Source organism: Chanodichthys erythropterus, chromosome 22 (genome assembly GCF_024489055.1).
Source record: "Chanodichthys erythropterus isolate Z2021 chromosome 22, ASM2448905v1, whole genome shotgun sequence".
Taxonomy (NCBI): domain Eukaryota; kingdom Metazoa; phylum Chordata; class Actinopteri; order Cypriniformes; family Xenocyprididae; genus Chanodichthys; species Chanodichthys erythropterus.
Genome location: NC_090242.1, coordinates 17,059,965 through 17,078,452, shown reverse-complemented (window position 1 = coordinate 17,078,452; position 18,488 = coordinate 17,059,965). Strand labels below are relative to the sequence as shown.

The 18,488-nt window shown below is 33.1% G+C and overlaps 1 protein-coding gene across 2 annotated transcripts in view; it reads left to right on the top strand.

The window, feature by feature from the left end:
• arrdc1b (arrestin domain containing 1b) overlaps positions 1-18,488 on the top strand; it is a 47,126-nt gene that overhangs the window by 10,722 nt on the left and 17,916 nt on the right. For both annotated transcript variants that reach the window (XM_067376328.1, XM_067376327.1), the window contains exon 2: positions 15,564-15,674. In XM_067376328.1, the coding sequence (XP_067232429.1) occupies positions 15,564-15,674 (111 nt within the window). The remainder of the gene's footprint in view (positions 1-15,563; positions 15,675-18,488) is intronic.

Here is an 18,488-nt window from a genome sequence, read left to right as displayed (position 1 = left end):
GATCCTGTGGGAAAAGTCAAGTTTAATGTGTGTTATTTCTATGTTCATTTTTAACAGTGAGTTAAATAAGTCTATTTCTTTTAATACACAGTAAATATTATAAAACTAAACTGTTTAAAATAAAATTTTACTCAAAGGAATATATTCTGGGTTAAAGGATTAGTTCACTTCAGAATTAAAATTTTCCCGATAATTTACTCACCCCCATGTCATCCAAGATGTTTATGACTTTCTTTCTTCAGTCGAAAAGAAATTAAGGTTTTTGATGAAAACATTTTAGGATTTTTCTCCATATAGTGGACTCGAAGGTCCAAATTGCAGTTTCAGTGCAGCTTTAAAGGGCTCTACACGATCCCAGCCAAGGAATAAGAGTCTTATCTAGCGAAACAATTGGTCATTTAAAAAAATATATATAGTAGTCAACATTTAAAGTGGATCAAAAAAGTTAATCAAAGTTGTCCTAAGAACTAAGTTGTCCTAAGAGGATGGTTTTAGGACAACTTTGATGAAAGGTTTTGACCCACTTAAAATGTTGTCTACTGTATATACAGTCAAACCAAAATTTATTCAGATACCTTGAACATTTCATTCATTAATACAGTTTATTCACTTTTTAAAAAAAATGGTAATAAAATATGACAAGACCTCAGACTTAAACTGTGTCAGAAAAAAATAATCTTAATTATGTCAGATAAAATGGTCAGGTAAAAATGTCTGAATAATTTTTGGTCCCAAATTTGTATCAGTTTTACTGGTAGTCAACTGTAGAATATTTACAGTTCACATATATATTTTTCACACACACACACAACACTGTGTATATATATATATATATATATATATATATATATATATATATATATATATATATATATATATATATATATATATATATATATCAGGGTTCCTACGCGGTTTGGAAAAGTATGGAAAAGTATGGAATTTGATTTGAGTTTTTTCCAGGTCTGGAAAAGTATGGAAAAAAAGAAATCAGAGTTTGGAAAAATATTTGTGTTTCCAGACTATTGCCTCTATTCAGTTTTCTAATTTATTATACCTGCAAACTAGTCACTTTGTGGCGAAATTAGTAGTTTTGAATCAAAATACATCATTTATGTGAATCGTTTACATCCGAAGAGTTATTTTTTTGGGGTGAGTGACTGTGTGACACAAGATTCTCATAAGAATTGCAAATGGGCTACTACTTTCCCATAGACTGGAGTTAGTCACGATCTTTCTTGGCGCTCTGTGGCGTGACAGATCGCTGTAGCGCTCGTGAACCAGCCATCTCTTTGGCTTTACTAGTTACAACACAAAATGATTGAGAATCTGAAGGTATGTTGAAAGATACAGTACAACTTATCAAAATCTGTCATGTCACATGCAATCGATTAATCAGCGTTTCAACCGCAGAAAGGCGTCAATAAAACAGCTTGTAAAAATGTCACATTTAGCCTACCTCAGAAAAGCCTTACAAAGTCCAATAACTCATCATTTAGCTACAAAAATGAACTTTGAGAGGAGCATTTTGATAAATATATGCTCTATAGGCTATTACATATTCATTGTATTTGTACTTAACATGTGCTTCTATATTGAATACATAAATCTGTTTTATGACAGTCACCATTTAAATGTTTAGGCCTACATAAAGAGTAGAAAAATAATTGTCACTTTTATTATAACGTTATTATAAAAACTTCCTTATGTGTAAGTTAGCCTATATGTAAGTAACTTACGATCAATTTAACCTAATATTATAATGACGTACCAGCTGTGGTTCCCTGTATTGTTTACAGCATTAGTTGAGAGATTTTTTTCTTTGAGGAAATTTGCCATGTACTGTACCTGATAGGCCCAAATTAATCAATACAGAATCAAAGGTAATCAAATCAAAATCAAATTGCAAGCTTCTGAATCAAAATCGCATTCAATTATGAAATTTGTCAATGCTCAGCCCTGGTGCCAAAATGTTTTATTTTTTATTTTTTACTTGAAGCAAATGTTGTTTTTTCCATTTATGTTCTTTTCAGAGTGCACCAGAATGCTTCCTTTACATGTTAAAATAACAAAAATCTTCTCCTGGGGGAGGATGCCCCCAGACCCCCTACAACTATCTACTTTCTACATGTCACCTTTTTCACCTCTCTTCACTTTGCAAATATGTTTATAGAGTTACGAATTTCTAAAATATTACGGAAACTGCTTGTGCTACTCATACTCGTAGGCTACTCTATAAAAATACTTTGATACATATAATATATGAAACATATAATGTTTCATATATTATATGTATATATGATATATGATAAGATATGATACATATAATGTCGAGAACAGAGCAGATGGATAAATCACAGAAGGATCTCTATAAAGGAAATGTATCGAATTAATAGACAAATTAAATATTCACGCCTATGTAGCGAGTGGTATGGCCGGAAAGGGAAACAAACTAAGTCATGACAACTTGTTAAATGGAATATATTAGTACTTGTAGATTTTAATCCCCAACAAAAGTTACACAGGTACGTGGTTTTTAAGAAGAGAAGGGCCTAGGACATGAATACTAAATACAAAACTTTATTTCAACAATCAAACACTAATTTAAAAATCACTAAAAGACTGTAGGACCCGGACTACAAACATGAAGCAGTGACATTTCCTCTCTCAAGATCCATTAATCAGTTCATGTGAGTACAGTTGTTCAATATTAATATTATAAAGCGGCGAGAATATTTTTGGTGCGCCAAAAAACATATAAAAGGAGACCGAGGCTCACCAATGGCAGAAATCGTTTGGAAGGAGGTCTGGAAATTTGAGTATGGAAAAGTATGGAATTTTGAAATGGAAAATGTGTAGGAACCCTGATATATATATATATATATATATATATATATATATATATATATATATATATATATATATTATTAGAATTTCTAATTTCTTTTATTTTCTAGAAAGACATGAACATCTTAGATGACATGTGGGTGAGTAAATTATCAGGAAATTTTAATTCTGAAGTGAACTAATCCTTAAAATAAGCTGCAATTATATATTTCCATTGTTGCCATGTGTAGCACATTGTTTGTTTGCTTTTAAAAATAGAATTATTTCAGAACTTTATTCATGTTAGGAATGCATTAATATTAAAATTCTGGCTGATTCCAATAAGATGATTGCTATTTAAATAAATAGCACATTAAAATTGTACACTGTTTTGTGTATATAAAAAAAATAATAATAATAAATTTAGTTGCTACAGCTGAATTTCAAATATGAAAAACAGATAATAAATTATGTTTTTAAAGATTAACTTCAAGTGAACATACTTACCTGAAACTCCCATCTCAAAACTGAAACCATGTGCTCCAAAACACTGTCATTAATTAAATCAGGTAGTTAAAAAATGGCACCTGTCCTCCCAGCCCTGAGGATACTGTAAAGTAAAGATTCGTCTGAGTCATTGAGAACTTAATTACAGATCTTCCATCACGCCACCCGGAAAGGCTCATTTCTCCTCCTCTAAATGCAAGAAAACATTCATAAATGTTTATTGTATAATGAGTATTTACATATGTCTACATTACAAGGCCTCTTAAACATTTTTTTAAAAAGAGCACTTCAGGACTAAATACAAGAGAAATATATCTGAAATTATGTTTTCTACTAAAACATCTATTTTCCATTGCACAATACAAAATTCCGGACTGTATAATGTAACAAAATATCACAGACATTGATGGTTGATATTTCAGTGCATATCACGGAAAATGCTTGACACAATAGGCCTGTTTTTCTCTGTATTCATTATAGCTCATTAGAAGCTCATTATACATCAAAGGAAGGGGTTTACTTCCTCTCTTTGTATGTCCACTTGAACAGGCCATCGTGACATAGACTAATGTTTCAGTAAATCACGAAAGATCCGATTCATTTACCCTTTGAATGAAAAACTTCCTGCTTTTTTAAATGAGAAACTGTGTAAATACCATGATACTGTATATGAATATGGTAATCATTTTGTACCATGGTATATATTTCAAAGCTGGGTACCATGGTATCACCATAGTATCTGATGCCATCATTGTACCGTGGTACTGCCAAGTTACTTGTAAGGAAAATGTTTGCAGCTGGCTTGTTCCATATGTATATTGTATATATGTATATTGTTCCATATTTATATTTTTTAATAAAAAAAAATGTGTTGATATAATTTAGACAATATTATTTAAATTACAATTTATATATATATAATATATGGGTAAAATATACAAAAGAAGATATTAATACCAGCAAAATATGAGGGAAATATTTTAAATATATTAAATATGGGAAGAATAAAACACTAAACTATTTATCTGATTAAATTATTTGGCAAAAAAATACAGCAACAGGTTTTATTGTATGCAAAATAAAAATACAAAAACACAGAAAAAGAAAAAGCTCACAGGAAAAAGCATATTAACATAACGAGTTATTAATATTTAATTGGTTCTCTCTTCTTTTTGCATATGTTTATAATCACAACTACGCAATATGCTTATAAAATCTTTAGCAAATATGTTATAATTAGGGCTGTCAAATGATTAATTGTGATTAATCGCATACAAAATAAAAGTTTGAGTTTGCCTCATATGTGTGAGTACTGTGTTTAATTATTTTTTATATATTTATATATATAAACACATTCATGTATATATTTGAGAAATACTCACAAGTATATGTATTTATTTATATTTTTATATAATTTTTATTATATATAAATAAAAATATTTTGTACATAAATAACAAATTTCTTTTAAATATATACATATATTTGTGTGTATTTATATATACATCATAATTATACACAGTACTCACACATATATTAGGCAAACTCAAACTTTTATTTTGTATGTGATTAATCGTGATTAATCGTTTGACAGCCCTAGTTTATAATATTTGAATAAAGGGTGAAGATTTATCTATCTATCTATATTACATGTAGTACAATAAACATTCATGTTCTGTGTATAACCTGTAGCATAAGCATAACTTACGAATTATAATTCCTCCGGATGCAGCTCTCTTCCAGCATTTTGAGTGATTATGATGCAAAATAGTCGGCACAAGCTTTAACCGTAATCCTAATGACGCGATCCCACAGTGAGTAAACAAAAGCATGATAAACCATTTCTGCCTCAATATTGTACAATAAATGAATCCACCAACAGCTACTTTTTCAGTTCTGTTTGGGATGTCCTCCGAAAACCATTTTTTTTTACTAGGAAAAACCATCCAAAAATGTATGGAGAAAGATGTCATGTAAACCAAGGTGACCTGTCTCAGTTGAAATTCTCAGTTTGCTTGCACTAATCTGCCTGTTCCCTATCAAAGCAGATGTGTTGTTACCATCCCTGGTGTAAATCTGCCTCTGAATGCGTGGTCGGCTCCCTGTGATTTAGAGCTCGCTTATAAATTCTCATGTTTATGTCAAATTTTCATGCATGAGGTATGCAACAAATTTGTTTTCTTGTTAGGAAAGGCTATTTCATGGACAGGCACTGCCGATCCATCATCCTGCAATGTCTTTTCAGTCTGACTTATGATACGTTAAATAATATTCTTAAGCTTGGTGGCGGCTGAACGTTTACTTATGAGGGCTGGTGGGTAAGAGACTTAACTAAATATATTGGTCGTTGAATGAGCAGCAGATATTTTGACTTTGAGGAGTCAAGGCTAAATGGCTAAACTATTTTCACACTCCATATCTAGGTCTGAACCAAATGTATACCAAAATCTGACAGCGAAGGAGACGTGTTCAAGTGTAGCCTTCCTTTCTCTTTCACATTGATATGGATTAATGTGTGCCAAACTTCCCTGAAGTCATAAAAATCAGGATTACCGATAGCTTTAGAGTGTTTATCTTCTGCTCTGTGTTTTTTATAGCCTCATTCAACGTGTAATTTTTTTTTTTTTTTTAAAGTTGCCTAATAAAGTTTAGGAAGGACCTGTGCTGTAGTTGGTGTGAATGTTTGGGGACAGTGAGATGAGGTATAGCGTGTGAGTAGAACAAGGGCTGAATGGCCACAGTATGTTGCGTAATACACATGGATAAGCTTCTTATTCATAAACAAGAAAGATTCTTTTTTTATGGATTAATCAGTAACACAATCCATTATAAATTTTGTTAATAACATTTTAAAAACACCATTAAAATACTTAACAGGTCAGTAATGTGCAATTCAATTATTTGAATTGTCAGTAAATGTTTAATTCATGTATTTCATATTATATTATTTTATTATTTTGTTTTGTTGGATTTGTTCGTGAGAATTGTTATAAGGTGTTGTCAGTTATTCTGCTTGTAAAACAAGTTAGTGAACCAGTTTTGAAACAAATGCATTACCTTTTCTTAGTATTACGTATCTTTATTCTTATTTACTCATATTTTGTGATTCTTTAGATTATCAACTTTAATGACTGTATGCCAGAGTTATTATCGTTCACTAAAACTATTATAATTTACTTGTTTATTTTTGTTTACTAATTATTTACTTAAAATAAAATAACATTAACTGAAAAAATATCTAAAAAAAACTTTAAACTTATTTTATTTCAGCTATTCTGCTATAACTATTTAGTATGGAAGGCTGTTTCTGCTACTAAATTAAAAAATAAAAACAGTAATTGCGACTTTTTATCTCAGAATTCTGTCAGAATTGCGAGAAAAAAATCTGAATTGTGACTTTATTTCACGCAATTGCGAGAATTAAAAAGTCAGAATTGTGAGATAAAAAGTCGCAATTACTGTTTTATGTTTTTATTTAGTGGCGGAAACGGGCTTCCATAATTTAGACATTTAAAAAAAGAAAACAAAAACTAATAAAATTGAAAAAACTGAAAAAGTAGTAATACTAACTAAAATTCAGTTGAAAGCAAAAAATATAAATTAAAATCTATCAAAATATTAATAGTATATCAGTGATACTAAAATAACACTTCCATTAATGTATCCATTCAATCATGAAATATATAATTTTTTTAGGGATAAACGATATATCGGCCACCATATCGGTATCGGATGATATATTTTCTTTTTTAACATTATCATTATCGGCCAGATAAGAAAATTTGCCCGAAATATTAAAGCCGATAAATAATGGATTATTTCCTTCAACTGAGACACTTCAGATGTGCACTGTACGCAATGATGGTTTTGAATTGCTTGAAATATGATTGAAATCACTTACATTTAACATTTAAGTGCAACATGTGCAGCTCAAGTCATATAATAAGCTACATAAATAATGAGAACACTATAATTCTTTGCTTGGGACATGGCTTTTAATGATGAAACATTTGTTTTTGTAATCAGGCTCTCAAAAATTATATATAAAAAAATTTGATTTAGATTTATCTGTCAATATATCGGTTATCGGCTTTCAAATATAAAGAATTAACGGTAATCGGTATCAGACATTTGGTCCATTTTGATATCGGAGCATTCCTAATTTTTTTTTCTTTGAAAGTTTGAATAGAAATGTATTTTAAAACTATTAACGCAAATTTTTACATATTACTTCCATCAAGCAATGCTGTGGGGTTCTTGTTTTGAATGAGTCTCTTTATAAATATATTGTCTGCAAACCGTACTGCTCGCACTTTCATTCTTTACAATATAGCTGAAGGTCTGACCAATGATGTGAATGGCAGGTGTATTGTAGTCTCTTGTGCTGTTGAACAGAGCTTTGTGTGATCTATGGTGCCAGTGGATAATATTCTGTAATAAGCTCATAAAAGGAGTCATGATGGGGTCATGATTGAGGTGAGAGTGAAGAGGGAAAGCAAGAGCGTCTAATTGCTCTTGAAGTTTTAATGAGGACATGGGAGTTGAGTTACCCCCAAGCATCAAGGATGATGGAGTTCCTCAGTCCATGATGAAATGTAAAGTTAGACTGCAGCCTCACTATTCAGTTTGGTGCTTTTAACGTTACTTTTCAATTCAGTTGAAATATATTTGTATAGTGCTTTTCACAATGCATATTGTTTGTCAAGCAGCTTCACAGAACATTCATGTTTCAATGTTACAATCAAGAAATTTTCTGATCAGTCAGAAATGAATGTGTCAAATAATGTCCATATGGCAGTAATATACAACTATGAGATAATACAAGTTACGAGGTTAGTAAACATTGTGCGTTCAGTTAAGCAGACTTAATAACATATTATCTATTTAAAGAGATAGTTCATCCAAAAAGGAAATTTTGTCATTTATTTATCCTCATGTTGTTCAGTTTTCTTGAAGTATTCTTCTCTACATTCTTTTCCTTCTATAACGTCTAGTGTGTTGCACTTCTGTCATGATTTAGATGATAGAAGGCAGAAAGTTTCAACCATCTGTAGTTAAAGTTTGTGTCATTGTGAGATGAATAATGTTTTCTATAAAGTCATTCATTGTGTTGAGCTGTGGTGATGTAGTTAGTGTGTCAGTGGCACACATTCATTCTCTGGTGAAATAAAGCAGTTCATTGCTTCCAGCTGTTGGTTGAAACCAAATAATTACGGAGTCTGATCTCAAACAGACATTTGAAGGGTTATATTATATCTTCTGTTGACTGCATTACAATGTCATGTAGTCACATTATGATGCTTTCTTCAGTTTGAATCAAACCCTTTTAATGGATTTTTTTTTCTCTCTCAATTATATTAATCTCATTAAATTTGAAGTCGATGTGTTGTCTGCTGTGATACAGTCCTCATTTGTGTTTTGGCCTAGGGATCAAGGACTTCTTCTGTGTGGATTGTCAAGAGGAAAAACCTGACCTTAGTCAAACACACTGTAGCTCTTTTGTGTGTCTCCACTCCAGCTGAACTGTATCTAGTCCAACAGTAAACAAGGAAATATCAGTCTCTACCCAATCCCAGCTGTCCGTTTCTATGCCAGTGCAGGCGGCCCTTCATGCGTGCTGACTCATTGTTGCATTGCTGTGGTGTCACAGGGTCAAATTCTCTCTGGCGAGTTTCAGAATTCATCACTGATTTGATTCAAAGCTGCCGGAAACTAAGGCTATTTTATTTTATTTTATTTTATTTTATTTTATTTTATTTTATTTTATTTTATTTTATTTTATTTTATTTTATTTTATTTTATTTTATTTTATTTTATTTTTAATTTTTGTTTTATTTTTAATTTTTGTTTTATTTTTAATTTTTGTTTTATTTTTAATTATTTTATTTTATTTTTAATTATGTTAATTTTATTTTATTTTAATTTTTAAATTGATTCAAAGCTGCCGGAAACTAAGGCTATTTTATTTTATTTTATTTATTATTTTATTTTTAATTTTTATTTAATTTTTAATTTATTTAATTTTTAATTTTTGCTTTATTTTTAATTATTTTATTTTATTTTATTTTTAATTATTTTAATTTAATTTTAATTTTTAATTTGATTCAAAGCTGCCGGAAACTAAGGATATTTTATTTTATTTTATTTTATTTTATTTTATTTTATTTTTAATTTATTTTATTTTATTTTATTATTTTATTTTTAATTTTTATTTTTATTTTATTTTTAATTTTTAATTTTTATTTTAATTTTCATTTTTGTTTTATTTTTAATTATTTTATTTTATTTTTAATTATTTTATTTGTATTTTATTTTAGTGTATGTTTTTAAGTTAAAGTCGTAACTAAAGTTTTAAGTCAGCGTTATCTGTGTCCTCGTAACTTTAATCAAATTAACTTCCCCTCCATTTTGCAGTGATATCTCTTCTCTGATGATGTGGCACAAGGGCAGGACATCCTGTCACTCACATGACATCACAGCAATGGCAAACCACAACAATCCAACAATCAAATGAATACCCGATGGACAAAATCTAGTCCCGCCGTGCATTTTTTCTTGTTTAAGAAGCTGTTTGGATATATGGATATATCGGGGGGAAAAAAGACAGTCGCAATTTTCATGTGACTTTCGTGCCAGCTTTAAAGGAAGCACGGAAGCACCAGCTGTCTTGTGTTTCTTAAAGGAGGTTTTATGGTCCAAAGCAATGCAGATAATAGCTTTTAGAGCCAGTTACGCAATATCTGTGTCACAAAGACTCCATAAATTCCTGTCCTGGGGAAGGGACGTTCTCAAAGGACATGGGTGGCACTGGACAGAATCACACTGCAAACAGATAATAAACCTTTCTGTTAGATCTGAGATTTTTAGCAGAGTTCATTTTGTTCAGTTTTCTGTTAACCATCAGGTTTGTGTTTAGTGTTTTTGAACATTTAGTCTTTAGTATTCTTAAACTCATTGATAATAGATGGGTGCGCAGTTTCTCACAGTCGCCTGATGACTGGCAACAGTGTTGTTTACGCTGCGTGTGTTAGGAAGCAGGTTCAGCCCACGCTGTCTTCCCATGTGGAAGGGTTGCGATAAACACAGGAGACGCTCTGGACGCCCACTGCGGTGTTTCTCTGACACATGCGCTGAACCGTGTAAGCTGCCAAGAGGCCTGGACCAACTCCAGCGTGTCCCCCTGTAGACTCTGAGTCACATCTCAGGATGCAGTGTACAGCTTGAAAGGAATATTTCATCCAGATATGAAGTTTTTGTCATCTTTTACTCACCCCTCATGTTTTCCCAAACTCATATGACTTTCTTTCCTCTGTAAAACACAAAGAGCTCTTTTTTTTTCTTCTCCATGCAGCTGCAATGAATGGGAATTTTATATTTTTTGAGCTTCAAAAACTATGCAAAAGCATCTTAAGTATGTCATAAAAGTGGTCCTGTGGTCCTAAATCATGCAATAGATTTAAGATTCATAAAATTTAATGAAAGAATTGCAGACAGAAATCATTCAGACAGGTTTTGCTAATTAGATCAACTGATTCAATGGAAAGATCAGATTCAAAAGAACGAACGTTCATGTTTGGAATGCTTTTTCAGAGAATAACGCCTCAGATTTTGGTTGGTTTCTCACTCAAAGCTATCGTATGAAAATATAGAGCATGAGTCAACTTTTGTTACACTTTTATAGTGCACAGCAAATGTTCAATAGAAATCCATTGCCCATTCATGGAATACGTTCTTCAGAATTTCCCCTTTTGTGTTCCACAGAAGATCGAAAGACGTGTAGGTTTGGAAGAATTTGTCATCTATGATCATAAAATAAGACTATGTGAAACCAATGTCAGTTCCTGAACCGTTGAATCTAATGGAAGAGTGAATTCATGACATGTTGTAATAGTAACAGGGCACATAAACCACGCACTCATGCTACATTCTCATTTTGAGGCTGTGAGGCTTATTTCCATTTCATGAAAGCTTCGTTTCCATCTTGCTCTTTTGTCTGTATGAAGACATAATCTGACCTCACTATGTTGCGCAAGCACTGCTTTCATTTCAGTGGCCATGTTCACTGTCACCATGACCTTTTACTTCTACACTTCCAAACAGAAGTGTCTGAACATCCTCTGTTTGGTTGTTACTTCCTGTAATATCTGAGTTTTTCAGTCATGGCTGATACAGACAGTAACACTTGTCATGTTGTGAACCACTTAGTCTAATATTTACAGGGGCTCACTAGAGCTGTAATGCCCATTTGTTAAAAAATGTCAAAACATGTAGCAGTGTAATCATACACTGGTTTTTATATTTTATATTTATTTCATATATTATTTTTGATATGTTAGCTAAAGCTAAAGGTTTCCATGTTCGTGGAACATCCAGAAATGAATGAAAAATTAAATATTATTTTATAGGTCTGGAAAAATCATGTTAAAAGAAATTTCTTTAATGAATATAATTTTTTCATTTTATTTTCTAAAATATTTATTCTGCTTCTAATTGCTCATTTTGATGTGTGATTTGTGAATGAATCATTCTTTCAAATCTGTACTTTTTGTTGAATCGGCTGGTTACAAGTCCGATTAATTCAGTATAGAGGATATGCATGTGACGTCACCGTCGGCCGTTATGACTGCGGTTACGCCCACTGAGTGGCAGCATTGGTTTTCAGCGGGAATGCCACGAAAAACACACAAAACACATCCAAAACAGAAAAAGAGCTTTGCGATTGACTGTACAAATGGACTGTTTATTTTTAAAGACTGCCGAATACAGAAAAAAGAAGCCAATGGATCGCTGCAATTCACAGAAACAACTGGACTCCAGGCAGAGAAACTTGGATTTTCAGTTGTTATAATTTTGTGTCAAAACATTGGATTTTGGGGTAAAATTATACCCTATATATTGTATTGTTGTATATTGTGTTGACAACTCATCAATTAAATATTTACCATCTTATATTCTGCATAATTGGGTGTTTTTAAATAAATACTGACAAAAACTATACAAGTTTTAGGGCTGAACGATATGACGATATATATATAATGTTGAAATAAGTTATTACTCCGATTTAGACCTACCTATATTGTATTTATATAAAGTATTCACAACCAGATTTGCTTTATGTATTTCTCCGGCGTCGAAATCTGACACATATAAATGATTCCTGGCTGCATGTCAATATCCATGGATTAGGTTTCTTTGACGATACACTTTCGAGCCCAACCTTCATTCATAATCATTTGTTTTACTCGCATTTTCACAGTTTCCCCTATTAAATCCAGTCATGCAGCAGGTTCTTTTGCCACTCAGTCCGACTGAGGGAGCGTGTTCCGGTGGGAAAGTGACGTCAAGGCATACCCTCTATACATCAGTCTGAATTTAAATTCTTCTTCTTCTTTTTATTCTTCTTCACAATATACAGAATGGTTTTCATTTTCATTACTGCTTTTGTTAGTATATAGTGTTAGAATATAGTCAGCATAAAGTTTCCTCATGCCAGCTAAAGTGCCCAGATGGCACACAGCAGATGGCACCGGTGCTTTAATGCCTATTTATTCGTTCATGAATTGTCTCATACTCGGAGGACCGTCTCTCCTTTGGATTTTGTCGTCTTATTTGTGCTAGAAATGGAAGGGGCACTCATACCAGTGTGCCAGCGGGGGCACCTGCCCAGTCCAGTGATATGCTGCCATCTGCCACAAATGTTTTGTGTCTATGGTGAACTGATGCTGCTTTAGACTGTGCCGGCCACACACAAACAGGCTTTAACATTCCCCAGCCGTGTGTTATGCCTGCCCTGATTTGAACCCCCCCTCTTCCTCTGTCTGAAAATGCAAACAAACGTTTTTTTCTCTGTGGAAATGATGCCCGGTTTCATTCATGATGAGTATACTGTGGCCTTACTCACCCCGAGTGGTTTATCTGTCCATATGGAGTGGCACTGATCTCCTTGACTTGCATACTAAAAAAGTAAAAAGTAGCTCTGCGCATTTTAAACAGTAGAACACATATATGTTTTGCTAATTACATTATCTGATAAGACTTCTGCAAAGTTGTTGTTTATACGCTGAGTGAGTGTTTGTTTGACCCCATGAAATCCAAATTGGATTTTTGCGTTTTTCAGTTCATGTCCATTAGCTTTGTGGTAAACTGTATGCTAATGTATTTATAAACGTTGACAAAACTAGCTTTTAGCAGATATATGCATTTAAAATGAATAGTCTTTGTCTTCTTGGAGAATGAACTAGAAATATTGATTACTCATCTTGTACTGAAGGGCGTGTGCAAATATTTGTCCAATCGAATTTTAAATATATCCCTTTTATAGTAAAATAATCTCTCTTCAGCTAGCAATAGCATATAGCAAATGCTTCATAGTTGTGATGTAAACTAAAAGCTATTGGCTATTTAAAAAAGGGACAAGCCCTTTAATGTGATCTGCTCCAGCTTCCTGTTTCAATAAGAAATGCGCTACAAATGGGAGGGAAATTTTTTTTCAATGCTTTTGCGTTCTCACACAAAACTTGCAAGAAAATTTGCGTTCGCTTGAAAAACTTTTCAATTACACAACTTTTGCATTCCTTCACAAAACGTTTGCTTTCCCCCGAGAAGCATTGTAAAATGTTTGTCATGGAAATAATGAAGTGGGAGAAAAAAGAAAGTTTGTGTTTGCAACACTTTTGTGAGAGATCGCAGAAGCACTGAAATATAATTTTTCCTCCTATATATTTTTTTCATCACCATGTTCCTTGAGATTTCCTATACTGACAGATATTTATGTGTATTGGTTTAGTATTTTCATGTCAGATGAAATACAGATCTCTCATGCATGTTCAAATCTACCGTCTGTTTTTATCAAGGAGCATTTTTATCAATATAAGGATCCAGCGATGGAGTTGTTCCAAAAGCGAAAATGTGGTATCGAGCCAACCCTACTAAGAAGTGCCACTGACATCTGTTCTTTTTTTATCTTTCACATTCTGCTTTATCTCTATCAGTCTTGCTTTTTTCCACAGTGTTTCTGTATCTTTTTTTGAATGCGAATGCGAAATTTGATGTACCATGATGACTGCAGGCTTGCGGAAAACCATAAGGGTAAATGTTTTGAGAAGGTTGCATATGTGAGGGTGAAGCTGTAATGATGGCGTTTACCCTGTCCTGCTGTTTTGAGTCAATCCAATTGAGATTCCTTGGGCTTTTCCCACCATTACATAATCAGATCAGCACGTGGTCACATGGCTTAGTGGTCAGTTTGTCTCTCTTTTCACTCAAATTCAGATTTGCACTCACTGTATATTTTTGAATTGCGTGACAGGGTCATGTAAGGTGTTTATGTTCATCTAAGCATTCATTTTAACATAAAGACTTCTCAAAAGTCACACCTAAAGTCATACAAAATAAATATTAATATCAAAACTGTGTTAGTGGCACAACAATGGCAAATGTGCCAACACTACAGCCAATACAGATGCAAATGTTTTTGTCTGTATCTTGTGAACGCTAGGCTGATTTCAACCTGAATTTTGGTTTTTAAATTGTCTGTCTGTGTTTTGTACGTTCAGGTGTCTTTATGTTTCTGGGTACGCTGTGTTAAGGCATGTGTAGAGCTTAGCATCAAGTAATTATAATGCAAATAAAGATGGCTCTTTCTCCTCAACACTCCAAACAAAGGGGCTTTTCCGTCTGAGTGAATGTTTAATTCGTAAGGAATGTCTGTTCCGCGGATCTGTAGAAATCAGACGGGTTGTTCAGTAAAAAAGAAAAATGTCAACATTCCTATTCAACATGTGCTGTGTTGATCTAGCCATCAAGTACATGACACTAGATCTGTTTACTGGGGAAAATCCGAAGTGATTCGATTTATCAGACCCATCATTACATCATTTCTTTGTCTTGATTGATTTAAAAGAAGTCTAATTCATGAAGGTGTGGAGGAAGTTTTGCCAAATAACCTTATCAGAAGTCTAACAGGTGTGACAAGGTGTGTCAGATATGAATAGATTTAATGGTTGTCTTTCATAAATAATAATTCCTTAACATTAAACTATTATTTTAAGTTATATTTGTTTAATAATTGTATAAAAATTTTAGAGAAATACTTGTGCAGATAATTTAAAATAAATGTGTGCATATATACTACTTATATAAAAACATAATATAATATAATAGTATATGAAAATTCTGTCATCATCCAAAAATAAGATTATCATAATTGAATTGTGTCTCTGGCCTTTTGCAGCCATCAAAGTCAACTGTGTGGGGTCATGTGGCATCTCGTCCAAGCTGAATGATGCATCATGGATGCTTGAGGAGAAGTACTTGAGCAGCACGCTGTCTGTGGCCGATAAAGGTAAGGAGGCCAACTTCCGTTCATTATCTCATTTAATTTCAACGTTCTTTTATTCTAGAAATTAAATCATTCTTGATATTACTAGTCAAAATATTCTTTAATTGGCTTTCTCCTGTCTACAATAAAAAAAAAACTTTGCTCGCTTTGAAGGACTTAATTGTTTTCCTCTTAAAATCAGCGGCTTGTGTCTGAAAAGTTTCCTGTTCTGAGTACGTGTCTTTCTGGTTTCTTCCTGTCTGTCTGTAAGTGTTGGGTATCACATAACACTTTAAGTATGTTAGATTTGAGTTATCCCATTTAAACAGGAAACCTTTCATTTGTTTTCTTCAAACAGTCCACTTGATAATTATAACCAATTTAGATAATGTTTAAAGAGTGCACGTGTGTTCTGTTTTTTCTGATAAAATGGATTCTTTCTGGTGTACAGTATGTGTAGCTATAGGCTGTATATTGTAGGAAATGTCCGTACTTAAGAGGATACATTTGCTGTTGCCAGATGAAACCTCGGATCTAGTTTAAAGCATTTTTTGGTCCCCATTACCTGAGAGATATCAATGAAATGGATGTCTTGAGGAAAAATATGTTGTGTCTGTGACAGCCTTAGGCTCTGTCAACACTCAACAACAAAAAAGAAACGTCTATGTGTGTTAGCCAATCAGAAAACTTTGAGACAGCTCTCTTCCAGTGATTTAGGTTTGGGACTATCTGTTTGTTTAAACTATAACAGATGGTGGACTTTGTGGAAACTCTTTATTATTGCTAAAAATAATCGCTGATGTTTTCTTTTTCCCCCTGAATTTAAATTACGTGACTTTATTCTATTCTTTAGCTATTTTGTTACACTATGCGACAAGTTTCCAAGTTTTCTGTCTACATTGAGCTCGAAACTGCCATGCAACAGGATACAGCCAATCAGAAAATACTTGATGTTTTGGCCCAATAAGGTTTCATAGTGGGTGGGGCTACCTAGCAGAATGTCACAAAAAATAACAGTGCCTTCCCACTTTTTTAACAGACTAGGTTTTTCAGGGACTTTGTTAAAAAAGTCTTTGTTAAAGAGTAATAAGCCATAAACTAAACCAACCAGCAACAAGGTGAATCACAACATTACAAAATTATGAAGCAAAAAAGTATTTGAAAAGCAGACAAAAATACAAAGGAATAAGACTGTGTACTTAATGACTTTAAAGGTGCCATAGAATGGAAAATTGAATTTATCTTGGCATAGGTAAATAACAAGAGTTCAGTACATGGAAATGACATACAGTGAGTCTCAAACTCCATTGTTTCCTCCTTCTTATATAAATCTCATTTATTTAAAATACCTCTGAGGAACAGGCGAATCTCAACATAACACCGACTGTTACGTAACAGTCGGGGTGTACGCCCCAATATTTGCGTATGCCAGCCCATGTTTAAGGCATTAGACAAGGGCAGCCAGTATTAACATCTGGAGCTGTGCACAGCTGAATCATCAGACTAGGTAAGCAAGCAAGGACAATAGCGAAAAATGGCAGATGGAGCAATAATAACTGACATGATCCATGATTATTTTTAGTGATATTTGTAAATTGTCTTTCTAAATGTTTTGTTAGCATGTTGCTAATGTACTGTTAAATGTGGTTAAAGTTTCCATCGTTTCTTACTGTATTCACGGAGACAAGACTGTCGTTATTTTCATTTTTAAACACTTGCAGTCTGTATAATTCATAAACACAACTTCATTCTTTATAAATCTCTCCAACAGTGTAGCATTAGCCGTTAGCCACGGAGCATAGCCTCAAACTCATTCAGAATCAAATGTAAACATCCAAATAAATACTATACTTACATGATTAGACATGATGCATGATGAACATCTTGTAAAGATCCATTTTGAGGGTTATATTAGCTGTGTGAACTTTGTTTATGGTGTTTAAAGCAGTCGTGAGCTCGGGGGGCGGGGAGCGTGAGAATTTAAAGGGGCCACGCGCTGAATCAGTGCATTTATAATGATGCCCCAAAATAGGCAGTTAAAAAATTAATAAAAAAAAAATCTATGGGTTATTTTGAGCTGAAACTTCACAGACACATTCAGGGGACACTTTAGACTTTTGAAAACGTGTTCTATGGCACCTTTAACGAGGGAAAGAACTACAATCCCAAGCATTGCGAAAGACAGAATCATGGGTAATGTAGTTTTTGATTAGGAATTTTGCTGTTAACCTGTTGAAAGTACACACCCTAAAGACACTTAGAGCTTTATTTTTTCAAGTTTCAGAATTAATATTATAAAAAAAAAGTATGGTGAAATGGAAATAGTTTATGCAAAATATATTTTTTCCTTAAAATAAAACAATGATAAACGTGAAGAAGTTGTTGAGGATAGTATAACAAAAAAATCAGGTTCCTGTAAACAAACAAACACTTTTTTTTTTTTTTTTTTTTTAAATAAATTGCAATAATGCAGTCTGATAGCTTCACCAAAATCATATACCATTGATTTACAACCTCATAGCTCACAATAGGTCTGTCTTTTATTTCTGGAACCTGACTGTTTTCCTCTCCACTTCTTTCTATTACATCTCTCTGTCTCTCACCCCTGTGTTCAGGTCACACAGAGTCATTATGTTCTGCCGCGAGGTGAAGTGTGAGCTCCTGGCGTATGTGTCTCAGCAGGCCTTTACTTCTCTGAGTGCTTGTTAGTTCACATGCCCAAGCTTGTCCTACGAGTTTATGACCCCTTTCCAGGAGACCTTTTAGCAGCCCAGCTGTCTGAATCAGCAGCGCGGACAGATGTGCTGGGTAACAGTGCTCATCTGACCCCACTGGCCA